Here is a 14,139-nt window from a genome sequence, read left to right on the forward strand (position 1 = left end):
TAGAACACACAGTGCCCCATGCTCCAGTGAGACCCAGTGTTGCAGAAGCACACATTGCCCAGTAACACCCAGTGCTCCAGTGTCACAGAAGCACACATTGCCCAGTAACACCCAGTGCTCCAGTGTCACAGAAGCCCACATTGCCCAGTAACACCCAGTGCCCACCCCCTGCATTGCTGCGTCACCCGGGCCTCCGTCAATCCGCGGGCGGTGTGATGTCACGACGCAGGTGACGCAAACGCGACCTTGCCTCGGTACTTCCGGTGTGCCGGCGCTATTTCCGGTCTTGTGCTCGGCATCTTGTTTTCTGGAAGGGTCGCGATGGCGATGCAAGCAGCGAAACGTGCGAACGTGAGTGCGCGGCCGGTCGGGGCCTCTTCCCTTCCCTCCCCTGCCCGGGCTGCGGGCCGGCCCCCGCTGTCTATCGGGACACAGGCTGTTGAAGCGCCGCTGTGGCGGGTGGTGCCTGTTCCACTGGGCCTGACTCGGTCCTTTACCTGGGCCCCAGGCAATCCAGGCACCCCCCCCACTCCCCGACCCAAGTGGGTGTCCCACTCCTCCCCGGGCTTCACCTGCAAACCCAGTGGGTCCTTTCGGCAGAATGACTTTTAGCATCCACCTGGGCCGGCAGCAGCTCTCCAGGTTACAGTCTGCTCCTGTTGGCTCATTCACTTTGAACTCCTCAGTCTTGACGTTGCTCTTATTGCTGTTGTCAGGGGGTCTCACCTGCTGGTTAGGTGCCATCTGCTCTCTCCCTCTCAGGGTAGTTGGTCGTATCCAAGATCAAAGCGGAACACTGCGGCCGCTGGCGATCTACAATAACAACAGATCCAGCCTGGCAGCGTCTGTGGAGAGAGCGAAACGGTTAAACGTTTCGAAGAAAGGTCTTATCCAGGACCTGGCCAGCAAGGTGTGCCAGGTCGTGGTTCAGTCACCTGGCCACCTCCAGGAAAGTGCCAGCAGCTTCGGGTGCATGAGAGAGCCCGGAGGACAGGAGTTAATTGTTGGAACATTCACAGATACCAGGAAAGCCGTTCGGCCCATCCAGTCCATACTTGCTTTCTGTTAGAGCAGTCCAGCAGGTCCCACTCCCCTGTATTTTCCCTGCAGCCCTGCCGATGTTTTCCCCTTCCAAGTACTTACCTAATTCCCTTTTGAAAGCTACAGTTGAATCTGCCTCACTCTCCGGCAGTGCATTCCAGATCCTGACCACTGACTGCATTAAAAAAAAAGTTTTTCATCATGTTGCTGATGGTTCTTTTGCCAGTCCCCTTCTACCTGTGTCGTCTGGTTCTCGGCCCTTGTGCCAGTCGAAACAGTTTTTCTCTGCTCTCTCTAAGGTCCTTGTGATTTTGAGCACCTCTGTCAAAGCTCCTCTCAACCTTCTCTTTGGAAAACAACCTTAGCTTCTCCAGTCTACATAATTGAAGTCCCTCATCCTTGGAACCATTCTAGTATTTCTCTTCACCCTCATAAGGCCTTCATACCCTTTTTAGAGTGGGGTGCTGAGAGTTGGATACAATACTCCAGTTATGGCTGAACCAGTGTTTAATAAAGGTTCACAATAACCTCCTTGCGTTTGTACTCTCTGCTTCTATATTTAAAGCTTTTTTAACTGCTTGTTCAGTCTGCGCTGCGACCTTCAACAATATGTCCACATTTACCTTTGGGTGTTTGTTCCTGCACACCCTTTAGAATTGTGCTATTTTTAAAATCATATTGTCTCCCTTCTTCCTTCATTCCGAAAGTAACACTTCGCACTTCCCTACATTAACAATAATATTCCTATTTTAGATTCGTTTGCCTCCGGAAGTAAACCGCATCTTGTATATAAGAAATTTGCCGTACAAAATAACTGCAGAAGAAATGTATGATATATTTGGGAAATATGGACCAATCAGGCAAATCAGAGTGTAAGTACTGTGCTATTTCTGATAATATTTGTCATCTAATGGAAAGTTTTTAAAATCACAGTTTCCTCGTGCCTTTTTATATTTGACACCCTTGTTAAACATTCTATTAGGTGGATCAGAGGTGTTAGAATTGGATGTAGTCATTAGGAGTCCTAAATTTAATACTAGTCTGGTATTTGCACCGATGTTTCTTCTGGAAACTGAGGTTTGCCCGTGCTCGTCTTGGCTTCTGAGCAACAAACCTGAGGCTGCAACAAAATGGCACAATACTGTCCTGAGTTTCAGTTAAGCAAATCTTCCTGAGGGCCTTGATACCCAACGATGGAATAAGCTGTGTCAGCCGCAACTCAGTTGGTAGCAATCTCGCTTCTGAGTTAAAAGATCGTGGGTTCAAATATCAGAGACTGAACACAAAATCTAGGTTGACACTTCGGTGCCATAACAAGGAAGAGCTGCAGTGTTGGAGGTGCAGTCTTTCTGATCAGTTGAGATGTTAAACAGAGGAAACAAAGTGGAAGCAAAGGATCCGATATATTAGAGAAGAGCACATGAGCTCTCTTGGTGTCCTGGCCGATACTTATCTTTAAACCAACATCACTAAGATAGATTGCCTGATTGTCGTCATCACATTGCTATTTGTACAGCCTTGCTGTGCACAATTTAATGCTGCTTTTCCTATGTTGTATAATGAACACACTTCAAAGGTACGTCATTGGCTTTGGAATGTCCTGAGGTCATGAAAGGTGCTTTATAAATACAAGACTTTCTTTTCGAAGCTAATATGATGTGTGCTCTAGAGATGAGATTCTTGATTTAAGATGGACAATCCTCTCTCAAAGTGTTGGGATGTTTTGTGTACCAGCTTATTTTTTGTTTGCACTTCTGTTTTTTATTTTTCTGAGATGAGTGTTGCTGGCAAGGCCAGCAATTGTTGCTCATCCCTAATTGCCCTTGAGAAGGAGGCGGTGAGCTGCCACCTTGAACTGCTGCAGTTCATGTGGTGTAGGAGCACCCACATTGCTGTTAGGAAGGGAGTTCCAGGATTTTGGCTCAGTGACAGTGAAGGAGCATCAATATAATTCCAAGTCAGGATGGTGTGTAGCTTAGAGGGGAACTTGCAGGTGGTGGTGTTCCCATGCTTCTGCTGGCCTTTTCAACCTCTACCACAGAGGAGGGTATGTCATACGGGTTATGAAGTTCACACCTGCCCAGTTTTATTTTATATTAACATTTTTAAGCCTCAGTAATCTTTTCTTGGTGTTTTCAAGTTCAGTTAATATGTTTATTTGTCCTGTTATACAATATTTTTTTATGACTGTGGAATAAGTACAAGTGACAGCTGTGCTAGAAGAGACTAAAGAAAGCATAAACTCTTGTTTTTCTGAGGCCCAAAAGAATATTGCGGATTTTTGAATGCAAGATTGCTTTTTCAATCTCCAGAAAAATTGTAGCTGGGACAACTTGCAATAATGCTTTCATGTGAAGAATGTTTTGAAAGCAGAGAAGTGCAGACCAGGCTGGAAAAGAAAGAAAGAATTGGACGAGGGATGAGATCAAGAAGACCATTGAAGAGATTTATTGAGATTTGTAAGACTAGGAAGGAGAGGTAGCAAGGCAAAATGGTTTTGGGAAAGAATTCACAGGACATGGACTTAATGAAGATGGTAATGTGGAGGGAATATGGAGCCAGCCGTAATCTGGAATTGGGAGCAGAAGTTGCACGAAAGCCTTGGAATGTACACAGCTAAAGTGAAGGAAATAATCAAAGGGATTTGAAGGTCATTTACTAATGCAGAGAGCTGGTGGAAGTTGACAAGGATTAAGGTGGTTGGTGTGTAGGGGAGGGTACAGACAGATTACTGGATGAACTGAAATTTGCATAAGGTAGCAGTGATACTGGTACTGAGGACTGAGTCCTTGAGGTGATGATATGAGTTTCATTAACAGTATAAGAAAGGCTTGGTTCCAAGTAACATGCCTTTCGAAGATGAAAGAACGTAGTTACAGTGAATGAAGACGTAGTATAAAAGGCTAGGCTGCGTTTGCTGACACCACAGCTGCAGAGGGTGCACTTGCTGCATATGTAGTTGCAGTGCCTGTGACGTCCCAGGTAGCTGCCAACACCAAAGGTGGTGCAGATCAAATTCGGGCAGAAAAGAACATTTTTTTTGCTGACTCCCTCTTGCCGCTCTGCTTGCCTCCCACTCGCTGTTTCGTTTCTAAAACCTTGCCGCCCAGCTTGCCCCCCCCACCAACCTACTCCCCTAACCCGTTGCTGCCCTACTCCTGAGCCCTCACTGCCTCGTTCATGGTGTGCAAGGTGATGAGAGGCAGTCAGCAGCGGGGTGGCAAGCAGGGAGGAGAAATGGGGTAGAAGTAGGGTGGCAAGTGAGGAGCCAGTGGGGTGGTGCAGAACAGCCAATAGGGCGGTGAGAGCGACGGCCAGCAGGGCAGAACAGGGTGGAGAGAGGGGTGGCTGGCAGGGCAGTTGGAGTTCAGTGGACAATGGGCACACCAATGGTGTCAGTGGTGCAAGGTGCCAAGTGTTCCTGTTCCTGTTCCAGTTTGGTGTGAGAAGCTACAGTGAGAAAGTTAAGCATTAGGTTGCACACTTGGTTCCCTTGAAATAGCAGCCAAGGATATTGAGGTTGATGGTTTCTAAATGTGTGTATCACACCAAGAAAGACAGAAAACAGAATGTAATTAGCAGTCACTGTGATCGCTGAGTGGTTCCAAAGCTTCCCGACTCAACATGTAGAAAAGTGCACGAGTTTGAGAGAGATCTTTTGAGTTTCAGGCACACTGGTCTAAATGCTGCAAATTGCTTTCTTATTTCTACTTTCTTACTAGAGCTAAATCTTTGTATTGGCTTGGCCCTATAAGTGCAACTATTTTAAAGCCAAATAACCTTGGTGAAGTTTAATATTACAGAAGAGGATCCACTGTTGTTGAAAGCTGTGACTACATGAAAACCAAAACGCATTTTTTAAAACTGAACTTGTATATGAGCATGCTAGTAGATGAAGGAACTAAGATGTTCATTGCTAAGAAAAACAGACTTGCATTTATATAGCGCCTTTAATGACTTCAGGATGTTTCAAGCACATTACACCCAATTAGTGCTGCTGATGCATAGTTACTGTAATAATGGAGGAAGCTTGACCGTCAGTTTGCACACAGCAAGGTTTGACCAACAGCAATGTGATAATGGCCACATAATTTGGCCTCAAGGCTTAAACTGCCTCATTATTGGAATAATAGTCAAGATGAATTTCTCAGGGCACCTTCAGAGCTTAGGGAAGAGCCCCAGTCTGGCTTGTTTCAGTCTCCCTAACATGAGCCAAGTTCAGCTAAATGCTTAATTCACGCTGAGCTAAGCACACATGGTTCATTGTGCCTTGTTACTGGGTTAAATAAGTAATTGTCCTAGATTTAGAGCTGCTTTTTTAGTTTGTGGACCAACAGATTGAGATTTGTATGGTGAGAGGCTGAGAGAATAAATTTGCCTAATTATTTATATTTCATTTCTGGCTAGAATCACCAAGTAACTTGAAATAAAGAACATAAAATAGAAATTAAGAGTTTGAAAGTTTAAAGAGGAAAAGCAGTTTTTAAAAAAACTGAAGACTTTGAAAGGGAGACTTGTGGTTTCCCAGCGATAATGTTTATAGTTCATGTATTTCTGCAATAATGTAGTTTAGGTATTTTTATACCTTGTCTCTGGAAAAGCTGAACTTTGTCATATTCCAGGGTGAAGCAAGTAGACCATTATGCATAGGCAGATGATGGCCATTTGGCCTTTATTGCTAGAACAAAAACAAATTTCTTGGCCTGCATTCTCCATATATTTGCTTCAAATATTTCTGCAATTTTCCCTTAGATGCAGTGGTTTTATCACCTATTTTCTGTGTCAAAGCATCTTGTGCTGTAACAACTCCTGAAGAACTTTTACCTAACCTATTGCCTCACTGTCCTGCTGACAATTTTCAATTGACTACTGAATCCCCACCCAGGAAAGAGAATGTTTCCTTATTAACCATGCTAAGTTTCTTCAGTCTTAAACACCTGTACTCCTTGCCTCTGGTGGAAATATCAACTCTCAATAGTTTTTCATCCTTAGTGTCATAAGGACATAAGAGTTGGAGTAGACCAGTCAATCTCTTGAGTCTTTTCTACTATGTAGCTATGGCATAGTTCCATAACGCTTGAACTTCTTGCCTGACAAACATCTATAAGTTTCAGTTTTGAATGACCTAGCCACAAAAGCTGTTCTGGGGGAGGGTGATCCACATTTCTACTACCTTTTGTGTGAAGAAGTGCTTTCTGTAGTACAGTAATGTCAATTTTGTAAATTAATGGCTAGAATAAATAAAGTTCATAGCAAAAATAAATGTAGTCTTAACCACTTGGTTTTGCATAACTCTTAATTGCATTGCAGAGGAAATACACCCGAGACAAGAGGAACTGCATACGTAGTGTATGAAGATATTTTTGATGCCAAGAATGCTTGTGACCACTTATCTGGATTCAATGTGTGCAACAGATATCTTGTAGTTTTATACTACAATGCAAACAGGGTAAGTTACATTACTTGGCTCACAGTTTTAATGTGAAGCTTGATATTTCCTGTGCCATTTACAGATACATATGCCTTTTAATGCTTAAAAATCCAAGGCAATTAACAAATAGTTGAAAAGTAAAGATACTAAATTGGGAAAAAGATTAGAAAGAGTGATTAAAAAGCTTCTTTCAGCCGATGGGTTTTGATTGGGAGAGACAGATTTAGAGATGAAGTTCCAAAAAATGAAGTGGTTTATTGCTCTGCTGCAGTGGAGGGTGAACGGGGAGGGGGAAGAGGTGCACAGGTTGCTGGAGTTAGGAATAAGACAGCATGCAAGGAAATATATATGACTGGGGGAGTTGTAGAGATTGTATGGAGCAAAGCTGCACAGGGATTTATAAGATTTAAGATTTTAAAGATTTAAATTGCTTTTTCAATTCTTTGGGATGTGAACGTTGCTGGCAAGGCCAGTATTTGTTGCCCATCCCTAATTGCCCTTGAACTGTGGCTTATTAGGCCATTTCAGAGGGCAGTTAAAAGTCACCCATGTTGGTGGCGATCTGGACATACATGGGCCAGACCAAGTAAGGGCATTTAGGGAGGCGGTGGCATAGTGGTATTGTCACTGGACTGATAATCCAGAGACCCAAGGTAGTAATTGGGGACCTGATGGTGGAATTTGAATTCAGTCGATGAAAATCTGGAATTAAAAGTCTAATGATGACCATGAAACCATTGTTGATTGTTGTAAAAACTCATCTGGTTCACTAATGTCCTTTAGGGAAGGAAATCTGCTGTCCTTCCCTGGTCTGACCTACATGTGACTCCAGATCCACAATAATGTGGTTGACTCTTCAATGCTGTCTGAAATGGCCTAGCAAACCATTCAGTTGTATCAAACCACTAGAAAGTCAATAAGGATTGAAACCGGTCAAAGCATCCGGCATCGACCTAGAAAACGACAACGGCAAACTCAGCCCTGTCGACCCTGCAAAGTCCTCCTTACTAGCATCTCAGGGCTTGTACCAAAATTGGGAGAACTGTGTCTCAGACTATTCAAGCAACAGCCTGATATAATCATCCTCATGGAATCATACCTTACAGAAAATGTCCCAGACACCATCACCATCCCTGGGTATGTCCTGCCCCACCGGCAGGACAGACCCAGCATGGTGGCAGCACAGTGGTATACAGTCGTGAGGGAGTTTCCCTGGGAGTCCTCAACATCGACCCTGGACCCCATGAAGTCTCATGGTATCAGGTCAGATGTGGGCAAGGAAACCTCCTGCTGATTACTATGTACTGCCTGACCCACCCACCAGCAGTGAAGATTCAGTGCTCCTCCATGTTGAACACCCTTTGGAGGGAGCACTGAGGGTGGAAAGGGCGCAGAATACTTTTGGACTTCAATGTCCATTACAAGAGCGCCAGCACAGACCAAGCTGGCAGAGTCCTAAGGGGCACGGCTGCTAGACTGGTCTCTGGCAGGTGGTGAGGCAACCAACAAGAGGGAAAAACATACCTGACCTCATCCTTGCCAACCTGCCTGTCGCAGATGCACCTGTCCATGACAGTATCAGTAGGAGTGAGCACCACATAGTCCTTGTGGAGATTAAGTCCCTTCTTCACATTGAGGGTATCCTCCATGTGTGGCACTACCACTGTACTAAATGGGATAGATTTCGAACAGATCCAGCAACTCGACTGGACAACCATGAGGTGCTGTGGGCCATCAGTAGCAGAATTACGTACAGTCACATCTGTAACCTCATGATCTGGCATATTCCCCACTTTACCATAACCATCAAACCAGGTGATCAACCCTGGTTCATTGAAGAGTGCGGGAGGGCATGCCAGGAGCACCAGGCATACCTAAAAATGAGGTGTTAACCTGTGGAAGCGACAACACAGGACTACTTGTGTACCAAACAGCATAAGCAGCAAGCGATAGAGATAAAGGATTCCACAACCAATGGATCAGATCTAAGCTCTACTGTCCTGACACATCAGTTGTGAATGGGTGGTGGACGGTTTAAAAAAAACTCACTGGAGGCGGAGGCTCCACTAATATTCCCGTCCTTAATGATGGAGCCCAGCACATCAGTGCAAAATGTAAGTCTGAAGCATTTGTAACAATCTTCAGCCAAAAGTGCCAAGTGGATGATCCATCTCTGTCTCCTCTGGAGGTCCCCAGAATCACAGAAGCCAGCCAATTCGATTCACTCCATGTGATATCAAGAAACTGCTGAAGGAACTGGATACTGCAAAGGCTATGGGCCTTAACAATATTCTGGCAATAGTACAGAAGACTTGTGCTCCAGAACTTGCCGCGCCCCCAGCCAATCTGTTCCAGTACAGCCACAGCACTGACATCTACCCAGCAATGTGAAAAATTGCTTGGGTATGTCCTGTACTTGAAAAAGCAGGACCAATCTAATGCAGCCAATTACCGCCCCACCAGCCTACTCTTGGTCATCAGTAAAGTGATGAAAAGGGTCATCAACAGTGCAAATCAAGTGGCACTTAGCAACAACCTACTCACCTGATGCTCCATTTGGGTTCTGCCAGGGTCACTCAGCTCTTGACTTCATTACAGCCTTTGTTCATTTATGAACAAAAGAGCTGAACTCCAGAAGTGAGGTGAGAGTCATTGTCCTTGACATCAAGGCAACATTTGACTGTGTGGCATCAAGGAGCCCTAGCTAAACTGGAGTTAATGGGAATTGGGGGTGAAATCTCTCTGGCTGGAGTCATACCTAGCACAAAGGAAGTTGGTTGTGGTTGTTGGTCAATCATCTCAGTTCCAGGACATCACTGCAGGAGTTCCTTAGGGTAGTGTTCTAGGCCCAACCATCTTCAGCTGCTTCATCAATGACCCTCTTTCCATCCATCATAAGGTCAGAAGTGCAGATATTCTTTGATGATTGCACAATGTTTAGTACCATTCGTGACAACTCAGATACTGAAGTAGTCCATGTCCAAATGCAGCAAGACCTGGACCAAAACAGGACTTGGACTGACAAATGGCAAGTAACATTTGTGCCACACAAGTGCCAGGCAATGAGCATCTCCAACAAGAGAGAATTAACTATGTCCCCATGACATTCAAATGGAATTACCATCGCTGAACCCCCACATCCTGGAGGTTACCATTGACCAGAAACTGAACTGGACTAGCCATATAAATACTGTGGTTACAAGAGCAGGTCAGAGGCTAGGAATCCTGCGGCAAGGAGTGTGATGAAATACTCTCTGCATGCTTGGATGAGTGCAGCTCCAACAGCACTCTAAGCTTGACACCATCCAGGACAAAGCAGCCAACTTGATTGGCACCCCATCCACAAACATTCACTTCGTCCACCACAGACACACAATGGCAGCAATGTGTACCATCTACAAGATGCACTGCAGGAACTCGCCAAGGGTCCATAGACAGCACCTTCCAACCCACGACCACTTTCATCTAGAAGGACAAGGGCAGCAGGCACATGGGAACACCACCACTTGGAAGTTCCCCTCCAAGCCATTCGCCATCCTGACTTGGAAATATATCTCCATTCCTTCACTGTTGTTGGATCAAAATCCTGGAACTCCCTAACAGCACTGTGGGTGTACCTACATCACATAGGCTGCAGCAGTTCCAGAAGGCAACTCACCACCTTCTCTAAGGCATTTAGCTATGGGCAGTAAATGCTGCCTAGCCAACAACACCCACGTCGCATGAATGAATATTAAGGAACCAGATTTTTCCTTTAACCTCAATTGATAGTTTCCTAGTCAACATTATTGATGCTAGCTTTTAATTTGTTTTTAATTAATTGAATTTAAATTCCACCAGCTACCATGGTGGGATTTGAACCCATCCTCCCCAGAGCATTAGCCAAGGCCTCTGGATATCTAGTCTGGTGACATTAACACTCTGCCACCATCTCCCCCTGTGTATTTAGTATGGAGGACAGGAAGCAAGTACAGGACTTGGGGCTGGGCTGGATACATGTGGCCGAATTTTGGACAAGTAGGAATTTCTATGAGAATGGAACAAGAAGCACACCAGGGTAGTTGTGTGTGGAAGTGATAAAGCCTTTAAGATATTCAGATGTAGAGGAACTGAGTTAGTTGTGGATGTGTGCAGTAGTCTAGAGCTGGAAGTGGTCTTGACAATGGCTGTGGCATTTAAATCTACTTGGGGTCCCATCGGGACATCTCAATTGCCTTGTTCAGCTCTAGAGCTTGGCTGGAGAAAGAAAAAGAGCATAGTTCATAGTGGTGGGGTAGGGAGCTTAAATTGGTGTGTTTAACATAGATAAGAAAATTAGCTTTTCAGGGCCAATGACTGTAGTGATAATTATGAAGTTAGTACACTATTAATAACCTAGCTGTATCTCATTCAACTAGGTATAACTTTTGCTGTTAGTTTTACAGCAAGACTAACAGCATAAAAGTGGAAGTTCTCATCCATTCAATTGATTTCTATTGATTGCAGCCTGAGGGAGTGGGGTATGGGACTGCAACAGTGCACCCTCTGGAGAAGCATAGTATCACTGATAGCAACTTCTGGATTTCTGCATTATTCTGCACACCTCTGCAGACTCCAGAAGCTACTGTCAGTTTGTGGAATAATGACAGATAATGCTGGCAGTTTTACTGTCATTACACCACAAAATCTAGGCCAATGTCATCCTTGGGAGCAATTCTAAGTGTTCTGGTAAAGGTTGTATTCTATTGCGTCTAACTATTGGATCTGCAATTGAAAATTAGAGCATGCTACAGTAGCTGATTGTCTAGCTTAAAAAGTGCAACATGGTTGAAGAATTTAGGAAATCTTGGTCCTATTAAATTCTTGAGGTGTGTTTTTGTGGTTAATAATCTTTAAAACCTTCAAATGCTTTAAGTAATGGGAACTCATTTTCCTTTGACAAATGCACAATGGTAAATCTTTAGTTTAAAAGTGTGGCTATTTTTGTGGTTTTCACATTGTTCTTCGTTTCAGCATTTGATCTGTAAATGTATTTTTATAGGCTTTCCAAAAGATGGATACAAAGAAAAAGGAAGAGCAACTCAAAATTCTCAAGGAAAAGTATGGAATCAATACTGAAACAAAATGAACCATTGAGTTTTATTTTTTAATTTTGCATTGTAAATACTGTTGAAAGGGCTTTTGAACATTTCTTTATAACTCAGCAATTTGGATAAATCTCACCAAGTTTAAGAAAACTATTTACTTAAAATAGCAAAATGGGTGGTTATTGTTTTAAATGTTGTGCCATTCATTTTGGCTTTAAACTATAGTTCAACCATCAAAAATATGTCAAGTTTATATAATTACTTCTTGATTTAAAGCATAGTATAGTTAAGTTTAAATGGAAATGATGGTTTTGTATTTGCAAAAATTTCTAATGGGGTTGCACAACAGTTACCATAGTGATTCAAGTCATTTCTATTTTTCACTGTCAAATATGTCCACGTTTTTGAAAACTTGTTTATGTACATTAAACTGTAAAATACTTTTAAATTTGAGGCATTATTGATTGTGCTTTGAGTGAGTATGAATAGTTCTAGTCCAAGCCTGTTAACACCATTGAATTAGGTAGTCAGAACAATGGACGATAGCTGGCTTTGGACTAAGTAGGGGAAGAGGCAAATGAAGAATTTCTGTCTATAGCTCATTATTTTGAAGGCATTCTGGCTTTCCATCATTTCCTAGCCCTGTTATTCTCCCTTAGCCACACTCCCCCACCCACCCCACAATTAAAAGGATATTGTCATTTAAGGGCAGCTGATTATAAAGTTTTAAATGTCGGTATTGTTGATATGAGTTAAATGTTTCATTGTCTTGACAAATCATTTGAAAGAAGAAAACAATTGTATTAAACATTTTACCAGTTCAGTGGGACAGTCTCAAATTTGAGTTGCACAACATTATGCTTTGTTGAATATTTGTAAAGATTGAATTACTTGCATGTAAAGCTGAAGCAGTCAGTGAACATGTATCATTTCCATTATCATACTGCATTTGATGGTATTGTTATCCCAAAAACATACCATGCCTGAGAAGAAACACAAAATAAATCGCACACAACTTTAGGTTTTAAACCCCTTTTAAATGCTTCCTCCCAAATTTAATCTTTCATTGGTAGGACAGAACATTTCTGTGGGTATGATAAATATTCTTCACATTTAAAGAATAAATATCTTCTTGGAAACAGTTGCTGTGCATCAATATTCTGTTCAACTGTTTCATCTTTTTAATGTATGAGAAATGATTCTATAGCATAGCAATCACCATATTGTGCAAGAAAATTTCATTGGCATACAGAATCAATTCAAATACTTTGGGTTGATGAGCAAGCAATTCACTAAATATATTTGTATTACTGATATGTTAAGACAATATGTAAAGTAATTAAGGTATCCACATTCACTACTTTTTACCTGCCCTGTTAACCTGAAGTCTGAGTTTGGCAAATTTAAAATATAGAAATATTCTCAGGTGAAAAGTTGTAATCGTTTATTCCCTGGATATTACTGAAAAGAGGGACGTTACCAAATCTTTTCATCTTGGACTCACCAGGACAATTCTTCCAAATTTCAAACAATCACTACAATTTATACTACAGGAAAAAAGGGTGGCAAGTCAATTCTGATTGGCTGAGGATTTGCCATGGAGAAAGCAGCAGAGTGCTATAGTCTCCCCAAGCTCCCTGGTAATTTTAAAAAGTGTAAGGCTTGAATACGTTCTTTTGTTTGCAGAGAACGGGTCCCTATATAAATGTATCTCAATTCTAGCAAGTGTAAATGAGCCACATTACGAGCTTGACTGATTATCTTAAATTAGTGTAGATATTAGCACGCTCATGATTGGTTAGCAAGTGCTGCCCAATCAGCACCCTTTTCTCCTCCTAGTATAAATTGTGAACATTTGAAATTTGGCACTCTTGCATTTGTCCTGATGAGCACAAGATGAACAACTTCAGCAACATGCCTCTCTTTTCAGCAATATTCAAGTTCTGTATTACCAAGTGAATGTTTGTATTTCACTGATCTGTTTGCTCACCTTTGACAAAATACACTTTTAATTTTAATTCTTGAAACTGGCATGTAAATTAGTGGGACTATTGGTGCTAAATTTAGGAAAGGCTGATAATTAGTGTAAATAGGTTTTAAATGCCACCAGAGATACTGATATTATAACATACTGTTGAAAAATAATCTCACCTGCAGAGTAATACTTCATATATAATGTAAAAATAAATTAAATGTTGTAAATAGAATGCAGTGGGGAAATGAAGTTAATGATGGGTCTAATGCAGTAGAGGATACATTTGAGTCCTCACTTTTGGAAAGGTTCCTTGTATAATGCAACCAACGCTGAGAATTGGGTGTCTGATGCCCTTCAAGAATCTACATTATTTGGAACAGGCACTCCATCTCTGAAGCTACTATTCAATGCATCACTGGTGCAGATGTTGAATAGGATAACCTTGCCTCTTTCCTTTTTTAATAGACGTGGGTTTGATGTCATTTTCTTTATAAACGTCTTGCAGCCTGAGGCAAAATTTGGCTGGGACTCCCATAGCTTCCAGTTTCAAGAGATTGAATTAAAATGTCACTTTGTAAAAGCCTAATCTGAGCACACCCTATTCTACATGTAGGTTCTACAATTTT

At 42.4% G+C, this 14,139-nt stretch overlaps 1 protein-coding gene across 1 annotated transcript; it reads left to right on the top strand.

Annotated features, from left to right (window-relative positions):
- Positions 1 to 218: 218 nt before the first annotated feature.
- Positions 219 to 11,986, top strand: sf3b6 (splicing factor 3b, subunit 6). The gene is made up of 4 exons (XM_078541570.1): positions 219 to 351; positions 1,795 to 1,913; positions 6,352 to 6,490; positions 11,493 to 11,986. The coding sequence occupies exons 1-4, from the start codon at positions 322 to 324 to the stop codon at positions 11,577 to 11,579; spliced, it is 375 nt and encodes a 124-aa protein (XP_078397696.1). The 5' UTR covers positions 219 to 321; the 3' UTR covers positions 11,580 to 11,986.
- Positions 11,987 to 14,139: the final 2,153 nt, after the last annotated feature.

This window comes from Cetorhinus maximus, chromosome 5 (genome assembly GCF_964194155.1).
Source record: "Cetorhinus maximus chromosome 5, sCetMax3.hap1.1, whole genome shotgun sequence".
Taxonomy (NCBI): Eukaryota; Metazoa; Chordata; class Chondrichthyes; order Lamniformes; family Cetorhinidae; genus Cetorhinus; species Cetorhinus maximus.

Excerpts from the sequence above, each read along its gene's own strand:
- sf3b6 (XM_078541570.1), top strand. The coding sequence starts at position 322 with ATGGCGATGCAAGCAGCGAAACGTGCGAAC. Across the intron at positions 352-1,794 it reads AAGCAGCGAAACGTGCGAAC|ATTCGTTTGCCTCCGGAAGT; the intron begins GTGAGTGCGCGG and ends TTCCTATTTTAG. Across the intron at positions 6,491-11,492 it reads TATACTACAATGCAAACAGG|GCTTTCCAAAAGATGGATAC; the intron begins GTAAGTTACATT and ends GTATTTTTATAG.